Source organism: Panicum virgatum, chromosome 1K (genome assembly GCF_016808335.1).
Source record: "Panicum virgatum strain AP13 chromosome 1K, P.virgatum_v5, whole genome shotgun sequence".
NCBI classification, from domain to species: domain Eukaryota; kingdom Viridiplantae; phylum Streptophyta; class Magnoliopsida; order Poales; family Poaceae; genus Panicum; species Panicum virgatum.
The window spans coordinates 4,243,846-4,267,772 of record NC_053136.1 but is presented as its reverse complement, the minus strand read 5'-3'; the positions used below and the strand labels follow the sequence as shown (position 1 = coordinate 4,267,772).

The 23,927-nt window shown below is 45.0% G+C and overlaps 2 protein-coding genes and 1 long non-coding RNA gene across 3 annotated transcripts; 2 read left to right on the top strand and 1 right to left on the bottom strand.

The window, feature by feature from the left end:
- The first annotated feature begins 14,076 nt into the window (after window positions 1-14,076).
- On the top strand, window positions 14,077-16,839 carry LOC120653204 (receptor-like protein 2). The gene has a single exon (XM_039931027.1). The coding sequence runs from the start codon at window positions 14,361-14,363 to the stop codon at window positions 16,494-16,496; it is 2,136 nt and encodes a 711-aa protein (XP_039786961.1). The 5' UTR covers window positions 14,077-14,360; the 3' UTR covers window positions 16,497-16,839.
- Window positions 16,840-19,174: 2,335 nt separating this feature from the next.
- Window positions 19,175-23,650, bottom strand: LOC120653520. The gene is made up of 3 exons (XR_005666841.1): window positions 23,512-23,650; window positions 20,379-20,428; window positions 19,175-20,241 (listed from the first exon to the last, which is right to left on the bottom strand). It is a non-coding gene; the product is annotated as an uncharacterized LOC120653520 (long non-coding RNA).
- Window positions 20,565-22,882, top strand: LOC120653045 (receptor-like protein 2). Its single transcript, XM_039931010.1, has one exon. It carries the CDS (start codon window positions 20,693-20,695, stop codon window positions 22,829-22,831), a length of 2,139 nt encoding a protein of 712 aa, XP_039786944.1. The 5' UTR covers window positions 20,565-20,692; the 3' UTR covers window positions 22,832-22,882.
- Window positions 23,651-23,927: the final 277 nt, after the last annotated feature.

The window sequence follows — 23,927 nt, the reverse complement described above, 5'->3', positions numbered from 1 at the left end:
CCGCGAGGCGTGTCTGCCACGCGTCGCCATTGATGTGGCCCGAAGGTGCAAGGGCACTTCCGGTGCTCCAGGCTCCAACCGAGAAGAGAGGCGCTCGGATCACAAATCCACGGCCGAGGAGGAAGGGGCAATTCAGGAATTCTACGGGCAGCTCTGGTTTGTTCCATCAGAATCTCCCGTCTCGAGGACTAGGGTTCATATTGGGGAGGATTTGGTCGAGAACTTGGTCTGGATTAGGAAGGATTTGTGGGAGCAAAAGAGTTTCAAAGTTGAGGACTGCTTCCCCGTGAAGAAGACAGATCGATGGCTTAATCCCCCCCTCAAACTGAGCTTTGCGAGCCTATTTTGGGGAGACGATCAGAAGAGATCCTTTGCGCGAGTGGTGAAGGAATCCATGGCGGGGCGAGGTAGGGGCGGGCGCCGACCAAGGGATCCCCCGGAAGAGTGGGAAGGCTGGGGGAGAGGCTGGATCCCTCCACCACACCCAGGTTACCTGCATCCTCCCTACCATCCTCCCCCCCCATATGGTTTCTACCCAGATCCACACCACCCGCCGCCATCTTTTTTTGGGCAGTTCGATCAACCTCACTTCAGACCCAGGGCAAGGGGGCAATCCTTCGGTGGAAGAGGAAGATCTCCACAACACTTCAATCAGAACCAGCGTCAGCTGTCTCCTATGGACAAACTGGCTCCGATCCAGGCAGATTTGAAGCACCAACATACTGAAAGTCAGCCCACAAAGCAGGAGCAGAACCGGGTACAGGTTCGCCACCAGGACAAAGGTAAGCAAGTCACCCCAAGTTCCACCCAGGAATCGAGTAGTTGCGTGGAGAAATTCCCTCATGTGATCTGCTTTAATTGTGGGGATTCTGGTCATTTTAGTTCGGGATGTAGCAACCCTAGAATCTGCTTCATATGTCAGGGGATAGATCATGTTTCAGCTGAATGTCCTGAGTGGAAAAAGCCAGTTACTGTTGCTCAGTTTCTTGGGAGTGCTAATAGTGGCCTGGGTTTCCATCACATTGATGTGGAGGCCAGAGAGGGCAGGTTTAGGCACTGGAGGGGTTTTGACAACTATGGGGTTTTTGTGATTGAGGAAGGGGAAATGAATGAGGAAGGCATCGTGGAAAACCTGAAGGACCAAGTAGACAAAGATTGGCCCTGGCAGGTGAACAAGCTGGAAGATTACTGTTATCTGATTAAGTTCCCACCACATAAGAGAGTGGACAGTAATGTTACTGATATCACATACTTCTATCTCAAAGGGGGTGTGATGGCGTCCCTGAAAGTTTGGAATGGAGACATGGAGTCAATTGGCCAGCTGACTGAGGTCTGGGTGCAAGTGAGAGGCATTCCACCAAAATGGTGCGATTGGGTCACAGTAAAACAAATAGCTTCCTGTTTGGGCAAGTTAGTGGAGGTGGATTGGCACTCCTTGTTTGCTAGCTCCTTCAGCATGATTAGGATTAAACTGAAGTGCAAAGAACCCAAGAAAATTCCCCTGCAGAGAATTATGGAAATGAATGACAAGCTCTACTTGATAAGCTTCAAGACAGAAGGTGTAGAACAAATTCTGAAGTCTAATGATGATGGTGATGAAGGAGGGGAGGACAAGGATGAGGACAAAGGTGACAATGGCTTGGAAGAGGATGATCTCCTGGAGGAGGACACCAGTGGTGGGGATGGTAACATAGAAACACCTGGAGGGGCAGCAGGCCCTAGCAGCAACTTGAACAAAGTGAACAAGAATCAGGATCAGGGGTCAAACAAATCCAAAACAAAGTCTAGTAGTCTGATTAGAAACCTATCTAAAATCTTCCAGACCCAGGAATGTGATTATGAGCATGAGGAGTCAGCAGCTGACTGCCTCAACCTCCTACATGCTATGGAGCTGGATGACAAATTTGAGAGTGAGGAGGATCTGGGAGAGGAAGAGGGAATGGTGTTAGAGGAGGAAATGGTCAACTTACCAGAAGACTGGGTTTTCAATCTACAACAAGAGGGTGCCCAGGTTCAGGAGGGGAGTGGTGATGCCCAAGCTGCAAAGGAAAGCAGAGTTCCAATAACCACAGATCCACCAGCACCAGCACCAGCTAAAGGAAAAAAAGCTAGGAAGGAACCAGCTTGGGGGCCTGTGATGGCAATCAGGAGAAGCAAAAGGAACATGAATGATGATAGACCTGTGATGGAAAAGGCACAAGAATTCAAGAAAAAGTGGAGCCCTGACCAGCACAAAGGTAAAAAACTATTTCCTCCCAAAGTTTTTGATAAATCTGCTCTTGTTTGTGTTGCCAATACTGTTGGCCTTAAGTTTAGTGGTAGAAGTTTAGCTATAGAATCTTGTTTGGACAACATGGAAAATATGGAAAAAGTGAGAGGCTCCTCCTTTTCCAAGTCTTGTACCACTTGCAACTTGAATGGTACTTTGGATGTTGAAATGGTCCAGACTGAGATTGGCCAATCTCAGAATGGGCTTTTGGTTAACTCTGTTCTAACCTTTGCTGATGAGGTGGATACCTCTATAGCCCCTAATATAGGGACAGCTGTGGTGGAAACCAAACATGTAGGTAATAGGAGAAATTATAAGAAACATGTTAAATGATAGGGCTGTTTTGGAATATTAGAGGTTTGGGTAAACTTGGCAGGGTCCCAGCCCTTGTGAGTCGTATGAGAGAGTCCCATGCGGATATAGTAGGTATAATGGAGACCAAGAAGGAGAGCTTTACTCCGGGCTTTCTGAAATCCCTAACAGGTTTGACTCCTTTTGTTTGGTCCCTCCTTCCAGCCAGAGGGTCTGCTGGAGGGATTTTGGTTGGGGCTAACTCTGACATGTTCACTCTAACTGTGAGTGAGATTTTGGACTTTTCTATTAGTGTGTTCCTTTTAGATAAGAAAACAGGGTTCTCTTGGAAAATGGTTGTTGTTTACGGCTCACCCTATGAGGAAAGGAAACAAGCTTTTCTAGATGAGATACATCTGGTTCTGTCAAAGTGGGATGGTCCTACTCTCATTGCTGGTGACTTCAATTTAGTTAGGTTTAGTAGTGATAAGAACAATGGCATTATTAACCACAGATGGGCAGATGCCTTTAATGACTGGGTGAGTAGATGGGCTCTGCTAGAGCTGAACCCAGCCAACAAAAAGTTCACCTGGACCAACAATCAGGGAGATAATTTAGTTCTAGCCAAGATTGATAGAATCTTTGTTACTACTAGTTGGGAGTCTGCTTTCCCACTAACTAGAGTCAAAGCTCTGGAGAGGTTACCAAGTGACCATAATCCTTTAGTTCTGGATTCTGGGGAGAATGCCTCCTTTGGCAAGAAACGTTTTCGCTTTGAGAAATGGTGGTTAGAGAAAGAAGCTTTCTATAATCTGGTTAAGAAAGTGTGGACCACCCCCTGCAAGGAAACAAAAAGTCTTGATATTTGGCAGTTTAGAGTCAGGTTATTCAGGAAGATGGTGAGAGGGTGGGCTGCTAATGAAGTGGCAGCCTTGAATAAAGAAAAGGTTAATCTAGCTCTAGAATATAATTTCCTAGATAAAGAAGCTGAGTCTAGAATACTAGATGAGGGTGAGAGGAGAAGATTGGATGTCATTACCAAGGAACTAGACAAGATTTGGGCCCTGGAAGAAATTAAAGCTAGACAGAGGTCCAGGGATAGAAACATTCTCGAGGGGGATAGAAACACTGCCTATTTCCAAGCGGTGGCTAACTATAGGAGTAGGAAAAAGAGAGTGGATAGTTTGATGGGTCCTCAGGGTCTAGTCTATGACCAAACCGGTATGATGAAGATTGCCCTAGATTTTTACAAAGACCTCTTTGCCAAAGAAGGTAGAGGGGATCTGACTCTTAGCAGAGATTTTTGGTCTCCCCGTGACCTAGTGACTGAGGAGGAAAATGACATCCTTTGTGCCCCCTTCTCAGAAGCTGAGATTAAAGAGGCCATCTTCAGCTGCTATGCAGAGGGTGCCCCTGGGCCTGATGGGCTGCCCTTCTTGTTCTACCAAAAATTTTGGGACCTCATCAAAGAAGATTTAGTTGGGTTGTTCCTGGATTTCCATAAGGGGGAGTTGTCCCTTAGTAGACTTAACTTTGCTATGTTGACCCTCATTCCCAAAGTTGAGGACGCCAACAATATGAAGTTCTTTAGGCCAATCAGTCTCATTAATTGCAGTTTCAAAATTTTTTCGAAGGTCCTAACTTTGAGGCTGGGTAAAGTATGTAACAGGTTGGTGGCCACCAACCAGAGTGCTTTTATAAAAGGTAGGTACATTTTGGAGAGTGTAGTGGTGGCTCATGAAATTGTTCATAGTGTTCACTCCTCCAAAGAACCTGGTGTGATTATTAAGCTTGACTATGAGAAGGCCTACGATAGAGTCAACTGGGACTTCCTTTTTGAAGTTCTGAATTCTAGGAAGTTCAGCCCAGTTTGGATAAACTGGATTGAACTTTTAGTGAATGGCGGCTCAGTGGGTGTTAACCTAAATGGGGAGGAGAGCTCCTTCTTTAACCCAGGGAAAGGGTTGAGGCAGGGGGACCCCATATCACCTCTTTTGTTTAACCTAGTGGTAGATGTCCTCAACAGGATGTTAGAAAAGGCTGCTGAGGGGGGGTTGATTAAAGGGCTGCTCACTAATTTTACCCCTAATGGTGTGATTTCTCTGCAATATGCTGATGACACTATTCTCTTCTTTGATTGTGAGGAGTCACACCTCTTAAATTTGAAAATTTGTCTTTGCCTGTTTGAACAAATCTCTGGGATGAGAATTAATTTTCATAAAAGTGAGATAGTTCCCATGAATTTAAACCCTAGTGAGGCTCATGAGATCTCACATATTTTTGGCTGTCCAGTAGGTTCTTTTCCTTTGAAATACCTAGGAGTCCCTCTCCATTTCGACAAAATTAAAAGAGAAGAGCTGCAGCCTCTAGTAGAAAAAATTCTTAAAAAAATTGGTAGCTGGAGAGGGAGGCTTCTCTCTTCTGCTGCTAGAGTTATGCTTATTAAGACTTGTTTAGCAAGCATTCCTGTTTACCTCCTCTCCTTTATCAAATTCCCAAAGTGGGCGCTACAGTTACTTAACACACATATGGCAAACTGCCTGTGGGATGATAGTGTAGATAGACATAGATACCACTTGGTGAACTGGGAGACAGTGTCTATGTGTAAAAAGTTTGGAGGACTAGGAATTCCCAACCTTAGAGAGTTGAACATGTGTCTCCTTGGTTCCTGGTTGAAAAGATATCAGGAAGGTGGGGAGAAAACCTGGAAGCTTTTATTAGACTTCAAATATAACACTAATGACCCAAACATCTTGTGTTCTAGTAGCCGTGGGGCGTCTAACTTTTTCAAAGGAATAATGTGGGCTGCGAAAGCGGCTAAGTTGGGATATATGTGGAAGATTGGTAATGGTCAAAAGGTGAAGTTCTGGGAGGATAACTGGCTTGGTTCCTCCAGCCTTGCCATTCAATTTTGGAAGCTGTACGAAATAGTTAATGAAAAGTCTCATACAGTGTGCGAGTTGTGGGATGGGACTAACCTCAGGTGCTCCTTTAGAAGAACGGTTAGTGAACAACTGATGGATGACTGGAATGAAGTAGTTCAGTTAGCATCTACGATTACCTTCTCCTTTGAAGAAGACACTATGATCTGGCGCTTTTCCTCTAATGGTATCTATAGCTCTCAGTCCCTCTATAAAATTATCAACTTTAGAGGAGTGATGCCAGTGCATATTTCTGCTGTTTGGTCTTTGAAAATACCTCCCAGAGTGCATTTTTTCCTCTGGCTGCTAGCAAAAAATAAGCTGCTGACTAGAGACAACTTGAACATTAGGCAGAAACTAGATGATGTTAGGTGCTTGTTCTGTTCAGAGGATGAGTCTATTCATCACCTCTTCTTTGATTGCGTTGTCTCTAGACAGATCTGGTATCTAATTTCTGAATGCTTAGGTGTCAATATTGGAGCCAACTTTATCTCGATTGGAATTATGTGGCTGAGTAACAAACGTTTCTTGGTTCATAATGTGATTACCTCTGCTACTCTTTGGGGTATGTGGAAACTAAGAAATGAGCTTTGCTTTCAGAACACTCCTTGGCGAGATGTCAGGTTGATCCTGATGAGGATTGCTATCATGGCACAGAATTGGCTAATTCTGTGTCCAAAGGAAGTAATGGAGTCGATGGCGCAGGTGCTGTCCAAGCTCATGGTGATCGCGACAAGGCCTGGGAGAATTTCTGGCTGAAACAAGGCATGTCGCGGGATCTGGTTCGCTTCTGGCAACAACATGAATGGAGCTGGGAGATTGCGTTGTCCCAAGATGATCTGAGGTTGTGCATCGACAAGCGCGGGTTCCTCCTCGGTGATCTTGTGGCAGCAGGGCGGAGCATCAAGTTCTGAAGCTCCTCCGCATGGTGTCCTTTACTCGTTGGTGTCCTTTACTCGTTTTGTCAGAAAGATGTTTATCCTTTTAGTTCTGTTTGCGTAGTTGTGACTTTGAGCTGGTTGAGCTCGTCGCCTGGCTTGTTTGCCTTTTCTCTACAGGCACGGTTGGTTCCGGCCTGTTCGCTATGCTACATGCTAAACGATCTGTCTTCGTGTTTACGTAAGACGGGAGCCCTGTGGGTCTCTTAAACTCTAAAAAAAAGATCAGAGATAATCAGATAAATCAACCCACCGAAATTTCTTTCATTCCCACCCCTACCAACATCGGGAGCGCACAAAGGCGGACCTGCCGCGGCCCCAGGCTCCGGAATCTGCCGCCGTGGTGCGCGCCAGTCGAGGGCATGGGAGCGGCGCACCGCCGGGAGCCGTCGACCGCGGCGCACCGCCGGGAGCCGTCGACCGCGGCGCATCGCTGCTGCTGCGGCCTCGTGCGTCGTGCCGCCATGGGACTATGGGAGTGGCGGAGATAAGTTGGAGCAGACGGTGTGGCATGGCCCATGGACCCATTTTTTCCAAGGTGAATTTGGGCCACACATAAATAGAACAACCTAGTTGGGCCATATGTTAGGATCAAAAAAAGTTGGGCCATGTGTAATGGAACAAAAGCTCGTGAAGTAATACTGAGAAGCTAATCACTTTAAATTTAATCACCCAAGTGATGGTTAGAAATTACATAGATTTATTAGCTTATCATAAGCGTAATGTCATAGTGTCATAGGTACTCCCTTCGTTCCAAATTATAAGTCATTCTAAGAATCTTGGAGAGTCAAACAATTTCAAAGTTTGACCAAAATTATAGAGAGAAATATAAAAATTTATGACATCAAATAGGTGTACTATGAAAATATAGCTAACAAAGAATCTAATGATACTTAATTGGTATTATAAATATTATTATCTTGTCATATAAATTTGGTCAAATTTGAAAAACTTTGACTCTCCAAAATTCTTGAAATGACTTATAATTTGGAACGGATGGAGTAGCTCGCTAACAAGTAACGAGCTCCATTGCAACCACCACCACCAGTTGAGATCAATCCTCCTTTGTTCTGTTGCCTTCGCCCTCTAGTGGAGACATCTTTTTATTTTATTTTATGAATCTTTTTACGGTGGTTTGGAGGTACTTCCCTAAATTAATTGCTTTTGAGAATTTTTATCCGCCAAGGGTACTATGGTCATTTGTCCACACCCAAAATCCCACCCCACCACAAAGCGCACGCACATTCCCGTGCCGCCCGCGCGTTCTCCATGCCATAACCCCCGCTCGTCTCCCTCTCGCTCGCCCTCGCCCTCGCAATCGCCCGCGACGACGGGATCAACGCCCTCGTCGTCGGCCTCCCCATCCACGCGCCGCCAGAGGACGTCGCCGTCGGTACCCTGCCTATCCGCAAGGCTGTCTCGCTCGCCCTCGCCCTCGCCCTCACCCTCGCCCTCGCCCTCGCCGACTGGATCCATGCCCTCATCGTCTGCCTCCCCATCCGTGCACCGCCAGAGGACGTCTCTGTTGGTAGCCTGCCTATCCGCAAGGCTGCCTCGTTCGCCCTCGCCCTCGCCGTCGCCCTCGCCGACTGGATCCACGCCCTCGCCGTCGGCCTTCCCATCCGCGCGCCGCTAGAGGACGTCACCATCGGTGCCTGTCCGCAGGGCTGCCTCCCCGCCGTTGCCCTCGCTCCCTCGTTGTCGATAGCCCTACACAGAGGACGTCGTCCCACTTCACCGTGGGTAGCCTGTCCGCGGGGTTGCCCTAGTCGGCGCAGCCGTGCTCCGCCGCCACGGCAATTGTTCTTGCTTCCCCAAAGGATCACATTACGACCTCGTGGACCCCTTGCTGCCGCCGGCACCAGATTCATCCATCGCACGGCAGCCGTGTTTCGTCATCTAGGCATAGGTGCGGTTGTACTCCGCCTTCTTCTCATTAGTTTTTTCTTGTTACGTTAGTGTTCATCACATGATAACATAGTACTGGATGATTGGTGCGAATTGTTTTGTTTGTGAACCGCATTGCGCATTCTCAAGCGAGGTGTGCATTTTTATCTAATTGGTATAATGCTGTTGTAGTCATGAACAATTCCACTTGTTGCAAGCTTTTGGTGCAAGTTTTCTGTTAGTCCCTGATCTTTTGATGTAATGAGTTCACAACTCACCGCAGTAACATGATCCTGAGTTCATACGAGTAGCATCAATTCAAAGCATATTAGTGCATGTGACTTCGACCTGCATGTGTTTGACCGGTGATCAGAGATGACTACCACCGGACCATTATTCTTGAGCTTGGCACTAAAGCTGATTGGTTTGTTGTTTCCACGCACATGTCTGACTGGTGTACACAGGTCAGATGCACCGGTCAAACATTTTGTATCCGGTGTACGGAATCACGCGTAGCTCCACCTCGGCGGAGTCGTCGAACCGTGAGGCCATGGCGAGGCATGCACTGATGGCGAGGCGATCTGCGATGGCTAGGCGTCCTGCGAATGCGAACCACCCGAGGCCTCCATCGACGTTTGAGGCGGGCACGAGTCGCCACATGTGCGCCGATGCCCCCGAGGTACCTCCAGGATTTGAAGCCTTTGCGGCACACCGGCGGGCGGAGGAGTTGGACAAGAACGAGAAGGCGGAGAAGGTTGACTACATCGAGGACTTCAACTGGGTATGCGAGGTTAGGGTTTTCCCCCAATGATGCGCATTAAATTCGTAGATTAGTTACTTAGGTGTATCGCTCAACTGATTCAAGTTAGGGTATGCACTGAAAATGTATACTCTCTGCTTTTTAATTTGCAGATTCAAAATAGGATATGCTCTTAATTACTATGCCCTGTCTGCCAATAAACAACATGTGTTTACTTGACTAGATGTCCTTCAATGTAATTAATTCCGGACTTTGATAGTAGAAAGTGTTCCTATTTATTAGCTGCTTGTCTACAGTATGTGTGATTTGGGGCTTTTATCATGTCAGTAAGTCTTATTAATTTGATCCATCTGCACACTACAAGCAAGTTCTCCCAATGAGGCTTAGAAGAAAGCAATTTTCTTGAATCAAGGATACTCTCTATTTATAATTTGCAGATTCAAGTTAGGATATGCTCTGAATTACTAGGCACTGTTTGCTAATAAATTGCATGTGTTTACTTGACTAGCTGTCCTTCAATGTAATTTGGAGTTTTGCTGTTACCATGTCACTATGTCTTTATTACACTCAAATTTGTTCCATCTGCACAAATCAAACAAGTTCTGCAAAAGTGGCTTAGAAGAAAGCAAACTAGTTGAATTAAGGATACTCTGTTTTCAATACACAGAGATTGAATTCCATAGCACAATAAATCAAATTTCTTGAATTAAACATACTACATGTTATTTAGAAGATTTAGCAATAACATTTGTTCATGTCTTGACTCTTATTTGCTATTGATGAAGGGGAGAAAGGTGACCTATGAGTTTAAATTTCCAAGAATGCACATTTTTGCGGAGTGTGACGAAGACAGCGATCCAGAACCTGAAGATTATGACAGAGTCAAGGCGCTGCCGTCTGAGAAGGTGATGGTTCTTCCATTACATAAACACCTGAATTGCAGTGTCAACTTCTAAATGATGCCCTTGTAAATTATCAGATCGAAAATATGGTGGAGGATCTTCGGGTTGCTCTGAAGCTGAAGATCTACAAGCTTGATTGATGTTGCATATGTCTTCAAGCTTAGCTTTTTTGTCGATGCCCAAGTTGGCGTGAATTTTATGTTACAATTTGCTCTTCAGAACTAAGTCCCATTATCTGTCTAGTTTTTCCACCATCGGCCCAGATCATTTTCATGGACTTAGCGGATATATGGTTGCCATTGTTTATATCATTCACACAATCGACCGGTGATTACCGGAAACGATCACCGGACTTTGAGTCACCAGACAGACCTGAGTCTCTATCCGGTGATCCCAGCGGTCTCTCCGGTACAAGCTATCATGATCCACTGTCATGGCACCATGAATTCTAGGATTGCAACAACAAGCACAGTGGCCGATGCAAAGACTCGCATTATAGTTTTTTCCGTTAGAGACTAGATATTAAAGTTTTCGCATACTATGCCTATAAGTGAGTTTTAGTGCTCCGGACGCCACCTAGGCACCAAAGTAATTTCATTATTGTTGCACACAAATAAGTTTAGAAAAACAGGCAGCTTGGTCTTCAGAACTAAGTTATGTTACATGTCTAGTTGTTCTAGCTCACCATTCAATATGGGCCAGACAATTTTATGGACTTGGCAGATATGCGGTTCCAACTGTTTTTACCATGCACAATTTCGACCGGTGATCACCGGACATTCTCACCGGACGGGGCGTCACCGGACATACCTGAGTCTCTATCCGGTGACATCAACGGTCTCCCCGGTGCAAGCTATCATGATCCACTGCGATGGCACCATGAATTCTAGGAATGCAACAACAAGCATAGCAGCCGATGCAAAGTAACACTGGCATTAGAGCGTTTCCATTAAGCACTGTTGGTTAAAGTATTCGCATACTATGGCTATAAGTGAGTTTTGCTGTTCTTGACATGTCCTAAACATCACGAGCCACCTAGCAACCGAAGGAGTTTGCTTTTTGTTGCACACAAATAAGTTCAGAAAAACAAGCAGTTTGGTCTTCAGAACTATGTTACGTTATAAGTCGAGTTGTTCCAACACACCATTCAATAAGGGCCAGACAATTTTATGGACTTGGCCGATATGCGGTTCCAACTATTTTTACCACGCACAGTTTTGACCAGTGATCACCGGACGTTCTCAACGGACAGTTCTTCACCGGACATACCTGAGTCGTTTGCCGTTGATAGCAACGGTCTCTCCGGTGTAGTCTATCATGGTCCACTGTGATGGCACCATGAATTCTAGGAATGCAACAAGATGACCAGACATGTTCAACGGACGATTACTCATTATTTGTCCGGTGATTTCAATGGTCTCACCGGTGAAAGTTATCATGATGCACTTCCACGAGTAACCATGAATTCTGGGAATGCAACCTTTTGCTGTACATATTTGATGCTAGGAACTGATGTTTTCCACTGCAATTTGCAAACCAGTTCTTTTTGCTTTGAAATAGCTGCAAGCTAAGCCAACAGTTACACCAAAAGATCTGGCACTAACACAAAAGAGCCACAAAACCCCATGCTCTGACAGAACAAGTCACATTGTCGAATACATCAGAACAAACAATAGTCCTAACAAAGCAAAAACTACAATGCACCTACTAAAATAACTGAAGTAGTTGTTCTCCTTGATCTCCAGTTGCTCCTTTACTTCCATCTTATTCTTTAATTCATCCTTCTCCTTTTCTAGTTGCACTATCATCTGCCTAAGCTCTCCATTTTCCTCTTGAACCCTCTGAACCTGCTCCTCCTCCTCCTCTGCTTTCTCCTTCCTCAACCGCCAAACATCATCACGAAGATCACACAACAAAATCCGCTCATACTGGGTGGCCTGACGATCAATCCACACATAATAACCGCAATCCCTGGGCTTCTACACTCAAATTGCACAGCAAATCAGAAAATCAATCGCATAGCAGATCAAAAACAAGGGGAAAATGAAAAGAAATGCTTACCAATCCTGAAGGACATATGTAGTACCTCCGGCCGGGTTTATCGTCGCTCCATGATGCCCATCACGGTGCCTTCCTATTGTAGAGGCACTTCACCTCCGGGGAGTAGTCATACGGACCTACTCGGTACGGCACCGGCGCCGTGAACCTCTCCATGCCCCCGCCTCCTCTCTCTCTGGACGATGACGTGGACCACCGTGACGAACGCGAGCTTGACGACGCCATGGCCGCAACCTCCCTCACCGGACGGCGCCCCCTTCGATGGCAGGAACCCTAGGTCCGCCACGAACCCTAGGCTATGGATCAACCGCCAGAACCCTAGGGCCGGCCTAGGGATCAACCTTAGTGGGATCGAACTATATTAAATCAAACATTCAATCAAAACTACACTACCAAAATATTATCCCGGTCAATATAGATTGACTACTTTACCCCTGAGACAAAAAATTAATCTCGGAATGGCAATTACCCCTCTTATTATTTTTTGCGCGGGCCCCACAAGAAAAGGAGGTACCTGGTGCATACTGGCCCACCATTTAGTATGCACCAGGTGCATACTAGGTACCTCTCTTTTGGGTACCTCTAGGTACCTCCTCACTTATCAGCCGTCCGATCGAGCGACGTGAGCCATCCATTTTACCCCCAACCATTAGAAATTGATTGTTATTTTATTGGGTGGGTTGGGTTGGGGGGGGGGGTTGAAACAGTTTTTCCTAGGTCTAGATAGATCATTTTATTCTTCTGTATGTCTAGATCATTTCTTTCTTTTGTTTGGAACTGTTTTTCCAAGGCCTGCAGTATTTTGTCATTTTGTTTGGAACAAACGATGTCTGCCAAAAAAAAAACTGGGGTTGCAACGATTTCTTTCTAGTTTGCACAATATTTATGTGGCGGCGCATCCTCTTCCCGTGGTCTCTAGCTCCGGCGTGGTGCTGGGGACGATGAGCTTCAGCAACTCCAGGTCTCCAGCAATCAGCATGGCCTCCATATGTAGCTGGGCCGTAGAATAGTTTTATTGGCTGTGTGGACCGTATGCAGTAGCCCACACGACCCACAGCAGCCTGTCTTTCTTTTTTTTTAAAAAAAAAGTTCTCCACGTTCTTAAATGGGTTTCTCGGATTTTCTCCAATCCCAGGTTCTCCCACTTCCTTCCAAAAAAAAAGGTTCTCCCACTTCCAGCATACAAAGTTACAAACAGAAATATCATATTCAGTTGGTACGAGAAAAGAAAGCGAGATTTATCTGGACAACTATTTCTTTAAAAAAATCCATAAAACTTGCAAGGAACACAAAGTCCGTGACACAGACCCCTTAGTCAAAGGATTAGCACAGATAGTGCTCATCGACATGTAGTCAAGCCGGCTGCCGACTCTCTTGACTCTGACATTCTGTGTACTATGTTTCACCTACACCAAGATCAGGCCAAGTGCGAACGAGCCGTAGCTCGAGTGGCACGCTCGCGTGTGCGAGCGTGCCCACCCGTGTTCGATTCCCATCGGGAGCAACGAGTGTCGCACTGGGACCGAGCAAGTGGTGTGCGTGTGTGGGTGTGTGTACGTGTGTGTGAGTTTGCTCGGTAGTCGCATCCCGAGACTGCTCGGGCAGCCTAGTCTGCATTAAGTCTGGTTAGTGTGGGCACCCAACCTCTTACGTGACTCCCCAGTGCTCCTGGGTGCTTTCAAAAAAAAAAAAATCAGGCCAAGTGATATGTCAATGAATGATAATGATGGGCAAAAACCATCCTCGAGACTCCACAGCCAGTAAAAGAGCAGCAAGTAAACATATCAGGTCAAAAAGCTCTTTTCTCCATCAAAATCATTGACTTGTATATACAGACAAAACTATTGCCCAAAATTCTTTGATCTCCAGAATGACATCTTTCTGCAAACAGTACCTGCTAACAATAACTTTCTTGTGAAAAATAGTCAGTAGCAAAGTCGCAAAACGAAAATTTGACAGACTCATAAAATATTTGTTTGCAGGTACTGGTACTCCGATGCAAACATAACCTTTTGTTAATTTTCTGTGCAGGTACTGGTACCGGTGTTTGTCATTCTCGAACAATAGCAACAGACAGGTCCATGATACCGGCCAACAAGTCCTGCTTCTTTTGACAGCAAGGCCGGTCAAGTCTCTACAGCGACAGATTGACCTTGTTGGAATGACAGCACAGGTCGTGAATAGACGAATTTTGAAGTGGCTCGCCATCTCTTGCACGTTAAATACTTGATTACTTAAAGGGCGAGCGTCTCCAAATAAAACATATATATTGGGCATTCATTGCTCCAAACCATACCCCGCAAGAACACTCCTGATAGTGTCACAAGAGAACTCATGAAGACATTACCTCATTCTTCATGCAACAGCAAAACCAGCAAGTTAGCCATACCAGTGCTTGGATTTTCCCTAGTGTTAATTCTCTCATTGGCCTCTCCTACCACCTCATGCACCGAGAAGGAGAAGAGCTCCTTGCTCCAGTTCGTCGCTGAGCTCTCCGTCCAGGGTGGCCTCGCTACTTCGTGGAAGCATGACACAGATTGTTGCAAATGGGAAGGTGTAACCTGCAGTTCAAACCAGACGGTGACTGATGTTTCCCTGGCTTCCAGAGGTCTTCAGGGGCACATCTCACCGTCCCTGGGCGACCTCACTGGCCTTCTGCGCTTAAACTTGTCCAACAACATGCTATCTGGAGGCCTACCGACAGAGCTGGTGTACTCCAACAGCATCATTGTCCTAGATGTCAGCTTCAACCAACTCAATGGAGATTTTCAGGAGCTGCAATCTTCAACCCTGAGACCTCTGCAGGTGCTGAACATCTCAAGCAACTTCTTTACAGGACAATTTCCATTCACCACATGGGAAGTGATGAAGAGTCTGGTTGCACTCAATGCTAGCAACAACAGCTTTACTGGGGAGATACCAACCATGTTCTGTTTCAGTGCACCATCCTTTGCTTTGCTTTATCTCAGCTATAACCAATTCAGTGGAGGCATCCCTCCAGGACTCGGTAATTGCTCCATGCTGACATCTCTCAGTGCTGGGAGCAACAACCTCAATGGGGCTCTTCCTGATGAACTCTTCAACCTCACCTTGTTGGAGCACCTCTCTTTATCTAACAATCAGTTAGAAGGATCACTCAGTGGCATCAGCAAGCTCAAAAATCTGGTCACCCTTGATCTTGGAGGGAACAGTATCAATGGAAATGTCCCGGACTCAATAGGTGAACTAAAGAGATTAGAGGAGTTCCATTTGGACCACAATAACATGTATGGGGAACTCCCATCCACTCTAACCAACTGCACAAATCTCATGATCATCGACCTCAAAAGTAACAGTTTCAGCGGAGAACTCAGCAATGTCAATTTCTCCAACTTACCCAATTTAAAAATATTGGATCTTTTGCGGAACAACTTTGATGGCACAATCCCAGAGAGCATCTATTCATGCAGCAATCTGAAAGCATTACGACTATCTTCAAATAAGTTTCATGGCCAGTTGTCAGAAAGAATCGGCAATCTGAAGTCCCTCACATTTCTATCGCTTGTTAACAACTCCATTTCAAATATCACAGGTGCACTTCAGATCCTAGGGAGTTGCAGGAATCTGACCACCTTATTTATTGGGCATAACTTCTTTGATGAGGCCATGCCAGAGGATGACACAATTGATGGTTTTGAGAATCTTCAGGTTCTTGCTTTGAATCATTGTTCATTATCTGGAAAAATACCCTTTTGGTTCTCAAAGCTCAAAAATTTGGAAGTGTTACTTTTGTATGGAAATCAACTAACTGGACCAGTACCAGACTGGATCAACAGCCTAAACTTCCTATTCCATATAAACCTATCAAACAACAGTCTTATAGGGGAAATTCCAACAGCCTTAGTAGACATGCCAGTGCTAAAAGCAGATAAGGTTGCATCAAAGGCCTTTGAACTTCCTGTTTACAAGAGTCAATCACGACAATTCCGTATGCTTATTTCTTTCTCTACGACACTGAATTTAGGCATGAATAACTTCAGTGGTATGATCCCTGAAGAGATCGGTCAGTTGAAAGCGCTCCTTTCACTCTATTTGGGCTACAACAAATTAACTGGACCAATCCCACAATCGATCTGCAACCTCACAAACCTCGAGGCACTGGACTTGTCTAGCAACCATCTAACAGGTGCAATCCCGACCGCACTAAACAATCTGCATTTCCTTTCTAAATTCAATATCTCCAACAACGACCTAGAAGGGCCTATCCCAACCACTGGCCAGCTGAGCACATTTCCAAGTTCTAGCTTCGACGGGAATCCAAAGTTGTGTGGTCCTATGCCTGCGCACCACTGTGATTCGCCAGAAGCGATTTTCTCTGCAAAACAAAACGGCGACATGATCGAAAAGGTCATCTTTGCGATCGCCTTTGGCGCGTTCTTTTGTGTAGGGGTGCTGTATGATCAGATAGTATTATCCAAGTTTTTTGGCTAGTGCTACTTCAGTTTGCATACCGGTTTGTGGTGATTTTGCTTATTCAGGTTTAGCAGGAGCTTCAGTCTACAAGCCTCCACTAGTGGAACCATACTTAACTCATATTCAGATTTACCAAAAGGTAAAACTGGAAGTTATTCTGAGGTGATAATTGAATAGTGAGTTGTGATCCCATGGTTGGAGATGTATTAAAGTGAGTAACCATGTGCCATGTGAGTTAGTAATTTTAACTGACGCAATATGAATACGTCAGTACTTGAATCTTTTTGCCTTGTCAGGATCCAGCGTAACTCTACTAGGCACTAGCCATGATTTTCTGGATCAGATATTCCATCAAAACACCCCAACAAAATTTTCACAGCCACCGGACGGCCGCGGGCTCCGCATTCCCCAATTTTTGCAAACCCCACAAGTTTTTTGGAGCATAGGATTTACCTCGCGGGAGCGTCGCACAGGAGCTGATGGCCCGCTCCGGCAGCTGTCCGCCGCGGCCGTCGCTCCTGCGCGCAACGCCGCGTCGCCGCGGATTGCTGCGGCGGCGACCCGGCCCCCGCGTCGCCGCCGGCCGGAGCGGCGGAGAGCGAGAGAGACGCTGCTGCCCGTTCCGCTCCTGGTTGGGCTTGGAAATTAGTTGGGCCGGTTTCTTCAAAAAAAAAAGAAATTAGTTGGGCTGCGGACGTGCGGAACGTGACAGTCGGGCCGTAGAAACTGCTGCACGTTTGGGCCGAGAAAGTGAGGCCCTAGAAGAACATGATGATTGCAGCGTATGTCAGCCCAAACGTTTAGGGACCAAGAAGAAGATTTCAGTGAAACATTTGAGCAGCCAAGCTTTTAAAAGGAAAAAGTCCCAAGAGCAACCATAACGAAAACCTCTATTCCTGTGGAAATTCGCGCCCCGGAGCGCATCTACGTGGCCTCTTTTTCCGGCCGTTGGATCAGAGCCGATCCGTCCGTCCAGAAGCAGGCAAGCAGGCTTGACAAATTTTGCAAAAAAATCCTGAACTTTATCGAAATCAATCCACAGTCCTGGGACTTCCTCGTCCTACAGTAAACACATGCCCCTTATATTCAGAATATTTCAACGTGAAGAAGAAAAAATTTGAGATTCACAGTACAAATTCGAGATTCACGACGGCGGCGGCTGTTCGCCCCTAGCCTTCCTCCTCTCGTTCCTCCCTCCCTCTCTTCCCTCTCTCTTCCTCCTGTGCTGCCCCTTGGACCCCTAGCCTTCCTCCTCTCGTTCCCCATACGTTGGTAGAACTCTAACCCTGAGAAATCCAAAGATACATGCGGTAAGCTTGGAATTGCCAATTCAGCGCTGGAGAACCAACTGAGAATCTTAAAGAATCTTTCTAAAGTGTGACCAGGAGGTATATGAATATGCAGTGTGGCCCTATAGACTGTAGTTGTGTTGCATATGGGAAGGCAACTACAATTATTTGTAACATACTTGTAACTATATTTATTAGGTTACACTAACAAATTTTTGAAATCAACCTACATTTGTTTGGAGTAATAGTTTGATAAAGACATGTAGTTGGTTTAATTAATCCATGTTGTATATGATTAGTTGGTCGTGAAGCAGATCTTTTCATGTGTATTTTCTTAATTCTTATCACTGGGATCCTCTTTTAAATTGAAATGTTGTTTACTAAATTCTGGAAAAAATTTCATGCCCCAACGAAAGATCTCCTATATATACAAACCTAAAACTACGGCAAAGCAAACACAAACGCAAACCCAAGGGAGTAGTTACATACTAACAATAACCTAAAGATTCAAATTGAGACGAAGAAATGGTGCGCCGGAGGCGCACCTCAGACTCTAGTAAAAAAAAGAACTGCATACAGAAATCTCAAGAGCAGCGATGGTACACGGAAACCTAAAACATTTTGTGTTTTTACAAAAGAAGCTGTACAGATAGAACTTTCATTCGTCGGATTCATTCAAGAACTGTGTGCCATGACACTGTTTTTGGATCACTTAAAAAAAAGCACGTTATACTTATATCTGTAACTGAAATGCATGAAGATGGATACAGGATCTGCCATATCATCTCTGCAATTTCCTTTGGCACATAATTTATTGTACAGGTGCTATATGAAGGTGTTATCATAGTTTTCCGGCTTGTCCTGCTACACTATTATTTCGTTTTACATTTGTTATGACTTTGGTTGCTCATGTCCCACAAAATAACCAATCCGTCAAATCTAGCTCATACTCGGGTTCAGAGTAATGCAACTGGAAGAGATTCACAGTGAAACCTGATGAGTGATCCCTTCCTGACGATGTAAAAAACTTGACCTGCGGGGGGTAAGACCGCCCCCACGGCATTTTTTTGAGAGGTAGAATGACCTTCTCACAGCAGGCCAAGAAAATCCCCGAACCCCTGCCCCACCCGTACACGGGGGCCCGTCGCCTTGTGAGTTAGGCCGGGCTCCACAGTGCTTTGGACATGAGGCAGGCGAGGGGATTTTTTTAACCTCAACCTGAAATTCGCTCCCATGAAGAGTCGAACCCCCTTCCTGACGATGTAAAAGCATGCAAAAGTGTGAGATCTATCTAAATGCTCCAATACTAACAATCTTGTCAGGATCCCGTGTAACTTTAATATCTCTGTTTATCTTACTTCCAGAAAAATATTGCATTTAAGGCCTGCTAAATTTAATAGCGAATAGTGAACAAAATAAATATATTTCTGCAATTGCCATAATTTGTCGTGTACACCCATCAACTGGGGAAACAAAATTCATGTCAAGTAAATCATATTTTGCACAAACATCCACAGAGATACTGATGCTTTGTATTTTGGAGGCAGGGTAATACCCTAACTAACCGTTTCTATGATATTTTCTCATACTTCGTTCCATACTCCGTGACACAAAAAAAAAGAGTTACAAAGTATAGACTACTAGTGTTTCTAAAAAAAAAAAAAAGTGCAGACCACTAGTGGGAGCCAAATCTGCTAAGGTTCTCAGGAAAAGAAAAAACGATGAAACGTGACGATAAGGATTCTGAAAAGAACAAGGAGAAAGACAGGATGAGGAAGATCGAGAGGAAGAAGAAAAGAATCAAATTCGCAATGCCAATTGGACAAGTACCTTCTCTCCCTTTAGCATAAGATCCTCGGATGGTCAGTTTTGAAGTATATCCGCGAGTCAATGGGTAGATACAAAGTTTGAAGTGACCCAATCTGCCAATCACCTCACAGGACCGGATGCCATATCCATGCGCCGACGGGCAAGACAATGACAAGGAGAAGAATCCATTGCCAGCAGGCAGCAAGCATTGTTGCGCTGGTGTGGAGACACCAAGGCCGGATAAGTCCCGGTCCATGAATGAGAGATGAAACCATCGTGGTTGGAAGCTTTAGCTTGGGAAGATGCATTCACGTGGATCGTGTACAGGTCTCATCTTTTCCAAAAGCAGATCAGATCAAGACATGTTAGAATGGCCATCACCACCTAGAGCGCACTTGTCAGCGAAGGGAATACACCACTGCAATGCTTTAAGATACTTGTTACCAACCCTCTTATCCGATGTTCAAGGAGAGAAAGCAACATTACCAAAGTTGATGTGTTCCATGATATGAGAATTTTAAGTTCAGCACGTACCTGTATCACAAATACTTGATGTAACACCATGGATCACTTATTTTGTTCCCCTTATTCTGCTCTCATTTTCTTACCCAAACCCTCAACAGTGTGGTACATCCAAATTCCAACATTCCATCTTTTGTGCTTCACTGTAATTATACAATGTATTTTGGGTGAATCAGTATTCAGTTGAGACCATGAAAAACATTGGAAACAAAAAAGGACTATCACAAGGTTTAGATTATATACAAAGTCTTTTAGCAAATTAAATACCAATACAACCTACCTTGCAAATATGCAGTGCTTCTCTTTCGCTGAAAGAATTGCTACTTCATTCTGTAACCATCAGAGCACAAAGACTAAGAAACACAAAAGGGATTGAGAACCAGGGTCAAAACTCAGTGTCACTATCAAGAAAGCTCATACGCATCTTGATGTCAGAACGTGCGCCACAAAAAAAGCTACATGCATTTAATAATGAAAAAAATGGGATACAGGAAATATTGAATAAAGATTCTCACATGCTTTTTAATATTCACTTGTTGGTACTTTATATAGCAGGATGTCTTCGGGAGGTCCTTGTTGTTTCAAGGAAAGACCATGCATCCACTTTGGTCTTCATGCAACAGAAGATCCAAAATAACACACATACATTTACTTGGTATCGCTCTTTTGTTGTTGCTCTTCTTGGCATCTCCTACCACCTCCTGCAAAGAAGAGGAGAAGGCCTCCCTCCTTGGGTTTCTCGATGGTCTCTCTCAAAACTCTGGCCTCCCCACTTCATGGCAGAATGACACAAACTGCTGTTTGTGGGATGGCATCATATGCAATATGGACGGAGCTGTCATGGACATTTCGTTGGCTTCTATAGGCCTTGAGGGGCACATATCACCCTCACTTGGCAATCTTACCAGCCTGTTGAGGCTCAATCTCTCTGGCAACTCACTCTCTGGTGGACTCCCACAGGAACTACTATCAAGAAACATAATTGTCCTTGATGTCAGCTTCAACAAGCTCAATGGAGAATTCCATGAGCTGCAATCCACCCCTGACAGCGAGATGAAGGTAATCAATATCTCAAGTAACTTGTTCACAGGACATTTTCCATCCACCACATTGGGTAGCATGAAGAACCTAGCTGCTCTGAACATGAGCAATAATAGCTTTACAGGGGAAATTCCAAGCACGCTTTGTGTTGACAAGCCATTCTTTGCGGTCCTCGACCTCGGTTACAACCAGTTCCATGGTAGGATACCCACAGAGCTTGGGAATTGCTCCCATTTGAGAGTGCTTAAAGCTGGCCAGAACCAACTCATTGGGACCCTCCCAGCTGAGCTCTTCAATGTTACCTCACTTGAGCACCTCTCGTTCCCTAACAATCATTTGCAAGGAACACTTGATCATGTAGGCAAACTCAGCAATTTGGTCATCCTTGATCTTGGGTGGAATGGGCTAAATGGCAAGATCCCAGATTCTATTGGGCAGCTCAAGAGGCTGCAGGAGCTTCACTTAGACAACAACAACATTTCTGGAGTGCTGCCATCAGCTCTTAGCAATTGCTCAAATCTCACAACTATCATCCTCAATGACAACAACTTCCTAGGAGAGCTCAAACGTGTCAACTTCTCCACCCTATCTAATTTAAAATTTTTAGATCTCAGGTCAAACAAATTCACTGGCTCAATTCCAAAGAGCCTCTACTCTTGCAGCAACCTTGTTGCGTTGCGCCTATCTGTCAACAATCTCCAGGGTCAATTTTCATCATCGATAAGCAATCTCAGGTCCATCAGATTCCTAAGTCTTTCTTACAACAATTTTACAAATATCACAGATGCACTTCAGATCCTCAGTAAGTTAAGGACACTCACTCTCTTGCTAATTGGGGGCAACTTCAAGAATGAGACCATGCCAGAATATGATACATTTCATAGCTTTGAGAATCTGCAGGGTCTTGCCCTAAACGAATGTTCACTGTATGGACATTTACCTAACTGGCTGGCTAAGCTCAAAAAGTTGCGAGGGTTAGTATTAGACAACAATAAACTCAGTGGACCAATACCAACCTGGATTAACAGCTTAAACCTCCTTTTCTATCTTGACATATCAAATAACAATCTTACGGGGGAAATACCAACAGAACTGATGGAGATGCCAACACTTAAGTCAGCTCACTCAGACCCAATAATATTTAAGTTTCCGATTTACATGACTGGCGGTTTTCAATACCGTGCAACTAGTGGTTTTCATAAGATGTTGAATCTAGGCAACAACAAATTCAGTGGAGTGATCCCCCCACAGATTGGTCAGCTACAAGCACTCCTTACACTCAACTTGAGCTTCAACAACTTTCACGGGGATATCCCACCATCAATTGGCAACCTCAGGAATCTGCAGGTGCTAGACTTATCCTACAATGATTTGACTGGTCCAATCCCTTCCTCACTGGAGAGGCTTCACTTCCTTTCCAGATTCAACATTTCCAACAATGATCTAGAGGGGCCCGTTCCAACTGGAGGCCAATTCAGCACATTTCCAGATTCTAGCTTTTTTGGAAATCCAAAGCTGTGCAGCCCTACGCTGATGCACCATTGTAATTCAGCAAAGGCAACTCCAGTCTCCATTATCTCCACAGGAGAGTACATTGACAAGGTCATCATTGCAGTGACCTTTGGTATGTTCTTCGGTGTCGGAGCGCTATACGATCAGATGATCCTATCTAGATATATTTATTTTGGCTGAAGCTACATAAACTGAAATGTATTACAGTAATGCGTCCTGGGTTATGACTAATGGATATTCAGTGTACTGTGCACAGAACTGAACCTAGCAATAAACAGCCACAGCTACAAACTTCAGAAATGCAATTGAGTGGCTCCAGCAGTAGGAAGATCAGAACCTTTCATATAAGCATCAAAGCACAGATAGTTAGCAACATTTATCTCGTGCCCTACACCCAATAGATGATCAGTAGAGTCGCAGAACAATCTGTACTGCAGTATGAGTATCTGACTCTACTGTGTTACTGTTATGAGCTAGTGTAACACTATGTGTCTCTTAGAGAATGTGTGGCTGCATCTACAACATTTACTCTGTAACACCAGTGAATTGATGTTGAGCAGATGTACTTGTGAGACCTTTGTGCTAAATCGTCTTATTACTCCAGAGTCCAAACTACAGAAGCAAACTAAATAGAGAACCTAACTACCCAAGCTACCTACACTAGCCAGACCAAGACAAAAGGGATCTCAAATTAGCAAAACCATCAGAAAGCAATCGAAGTTTCGAAGCTACACGCACGGATTCATCCTGCAACTGCGAGAGCCAACGAACCCCAGATAAACCACATGCCCACCTTTGAAACAAGGACACAGACTGAGAGCGGCAGCACTGAATGATCTCTGCAAGATCTTCGCAGTTACCTATGGAGCGCAGCGTGCTGGATGTAACCCTAGGCCGTCCGGGCGACGCCCGCCGGTGACGTGCGCCCTGGCGTTGAGCCGCCGAGGGCACCCAGCGTGTTAGGTCGTGCAGGTGTGCGGGTGACGACATGGGCCTTTCATGTGGGCCGATATAGGTGGGCTAGGCCGCGAGAGTTCAGGACAAAAGTGATGGGCTGTGAGATGAATGAATGGTGACGAATTTTAAAAAGAAAATAAAATGGGCCGGCCACGCACACGTATAGAACCCATCATAGGCTGGTTAGAAAAACATCAATGCCTATACGGTTCTAAAGATCGTTTCAAGAAAAAAAAAGTAAAGTCCATCACCGGTCTCTAAATTTGTTCGTGTGTGTTATTCCGGTCTCTAAACTTGCAAATCGATTGTTTAGGTCCTT

What these genes read in the sequence shown, in the direction of transcription:
- LOC120653204 (XM_039931027.1), top strand. Translation starts at nt 14,361, where the DNA reads ATGAAGACATTACCTCATTCTTCATGCAACAGCAAAACCAGCAAGTTA.
- LOC120653045 (XM_039931010.1), top strand. Translation starts at nt 20,693, where the DNA reads ATGCATCCACTTTGGTCTTCATGCAACAGAAGATCCAAAATAACACAC.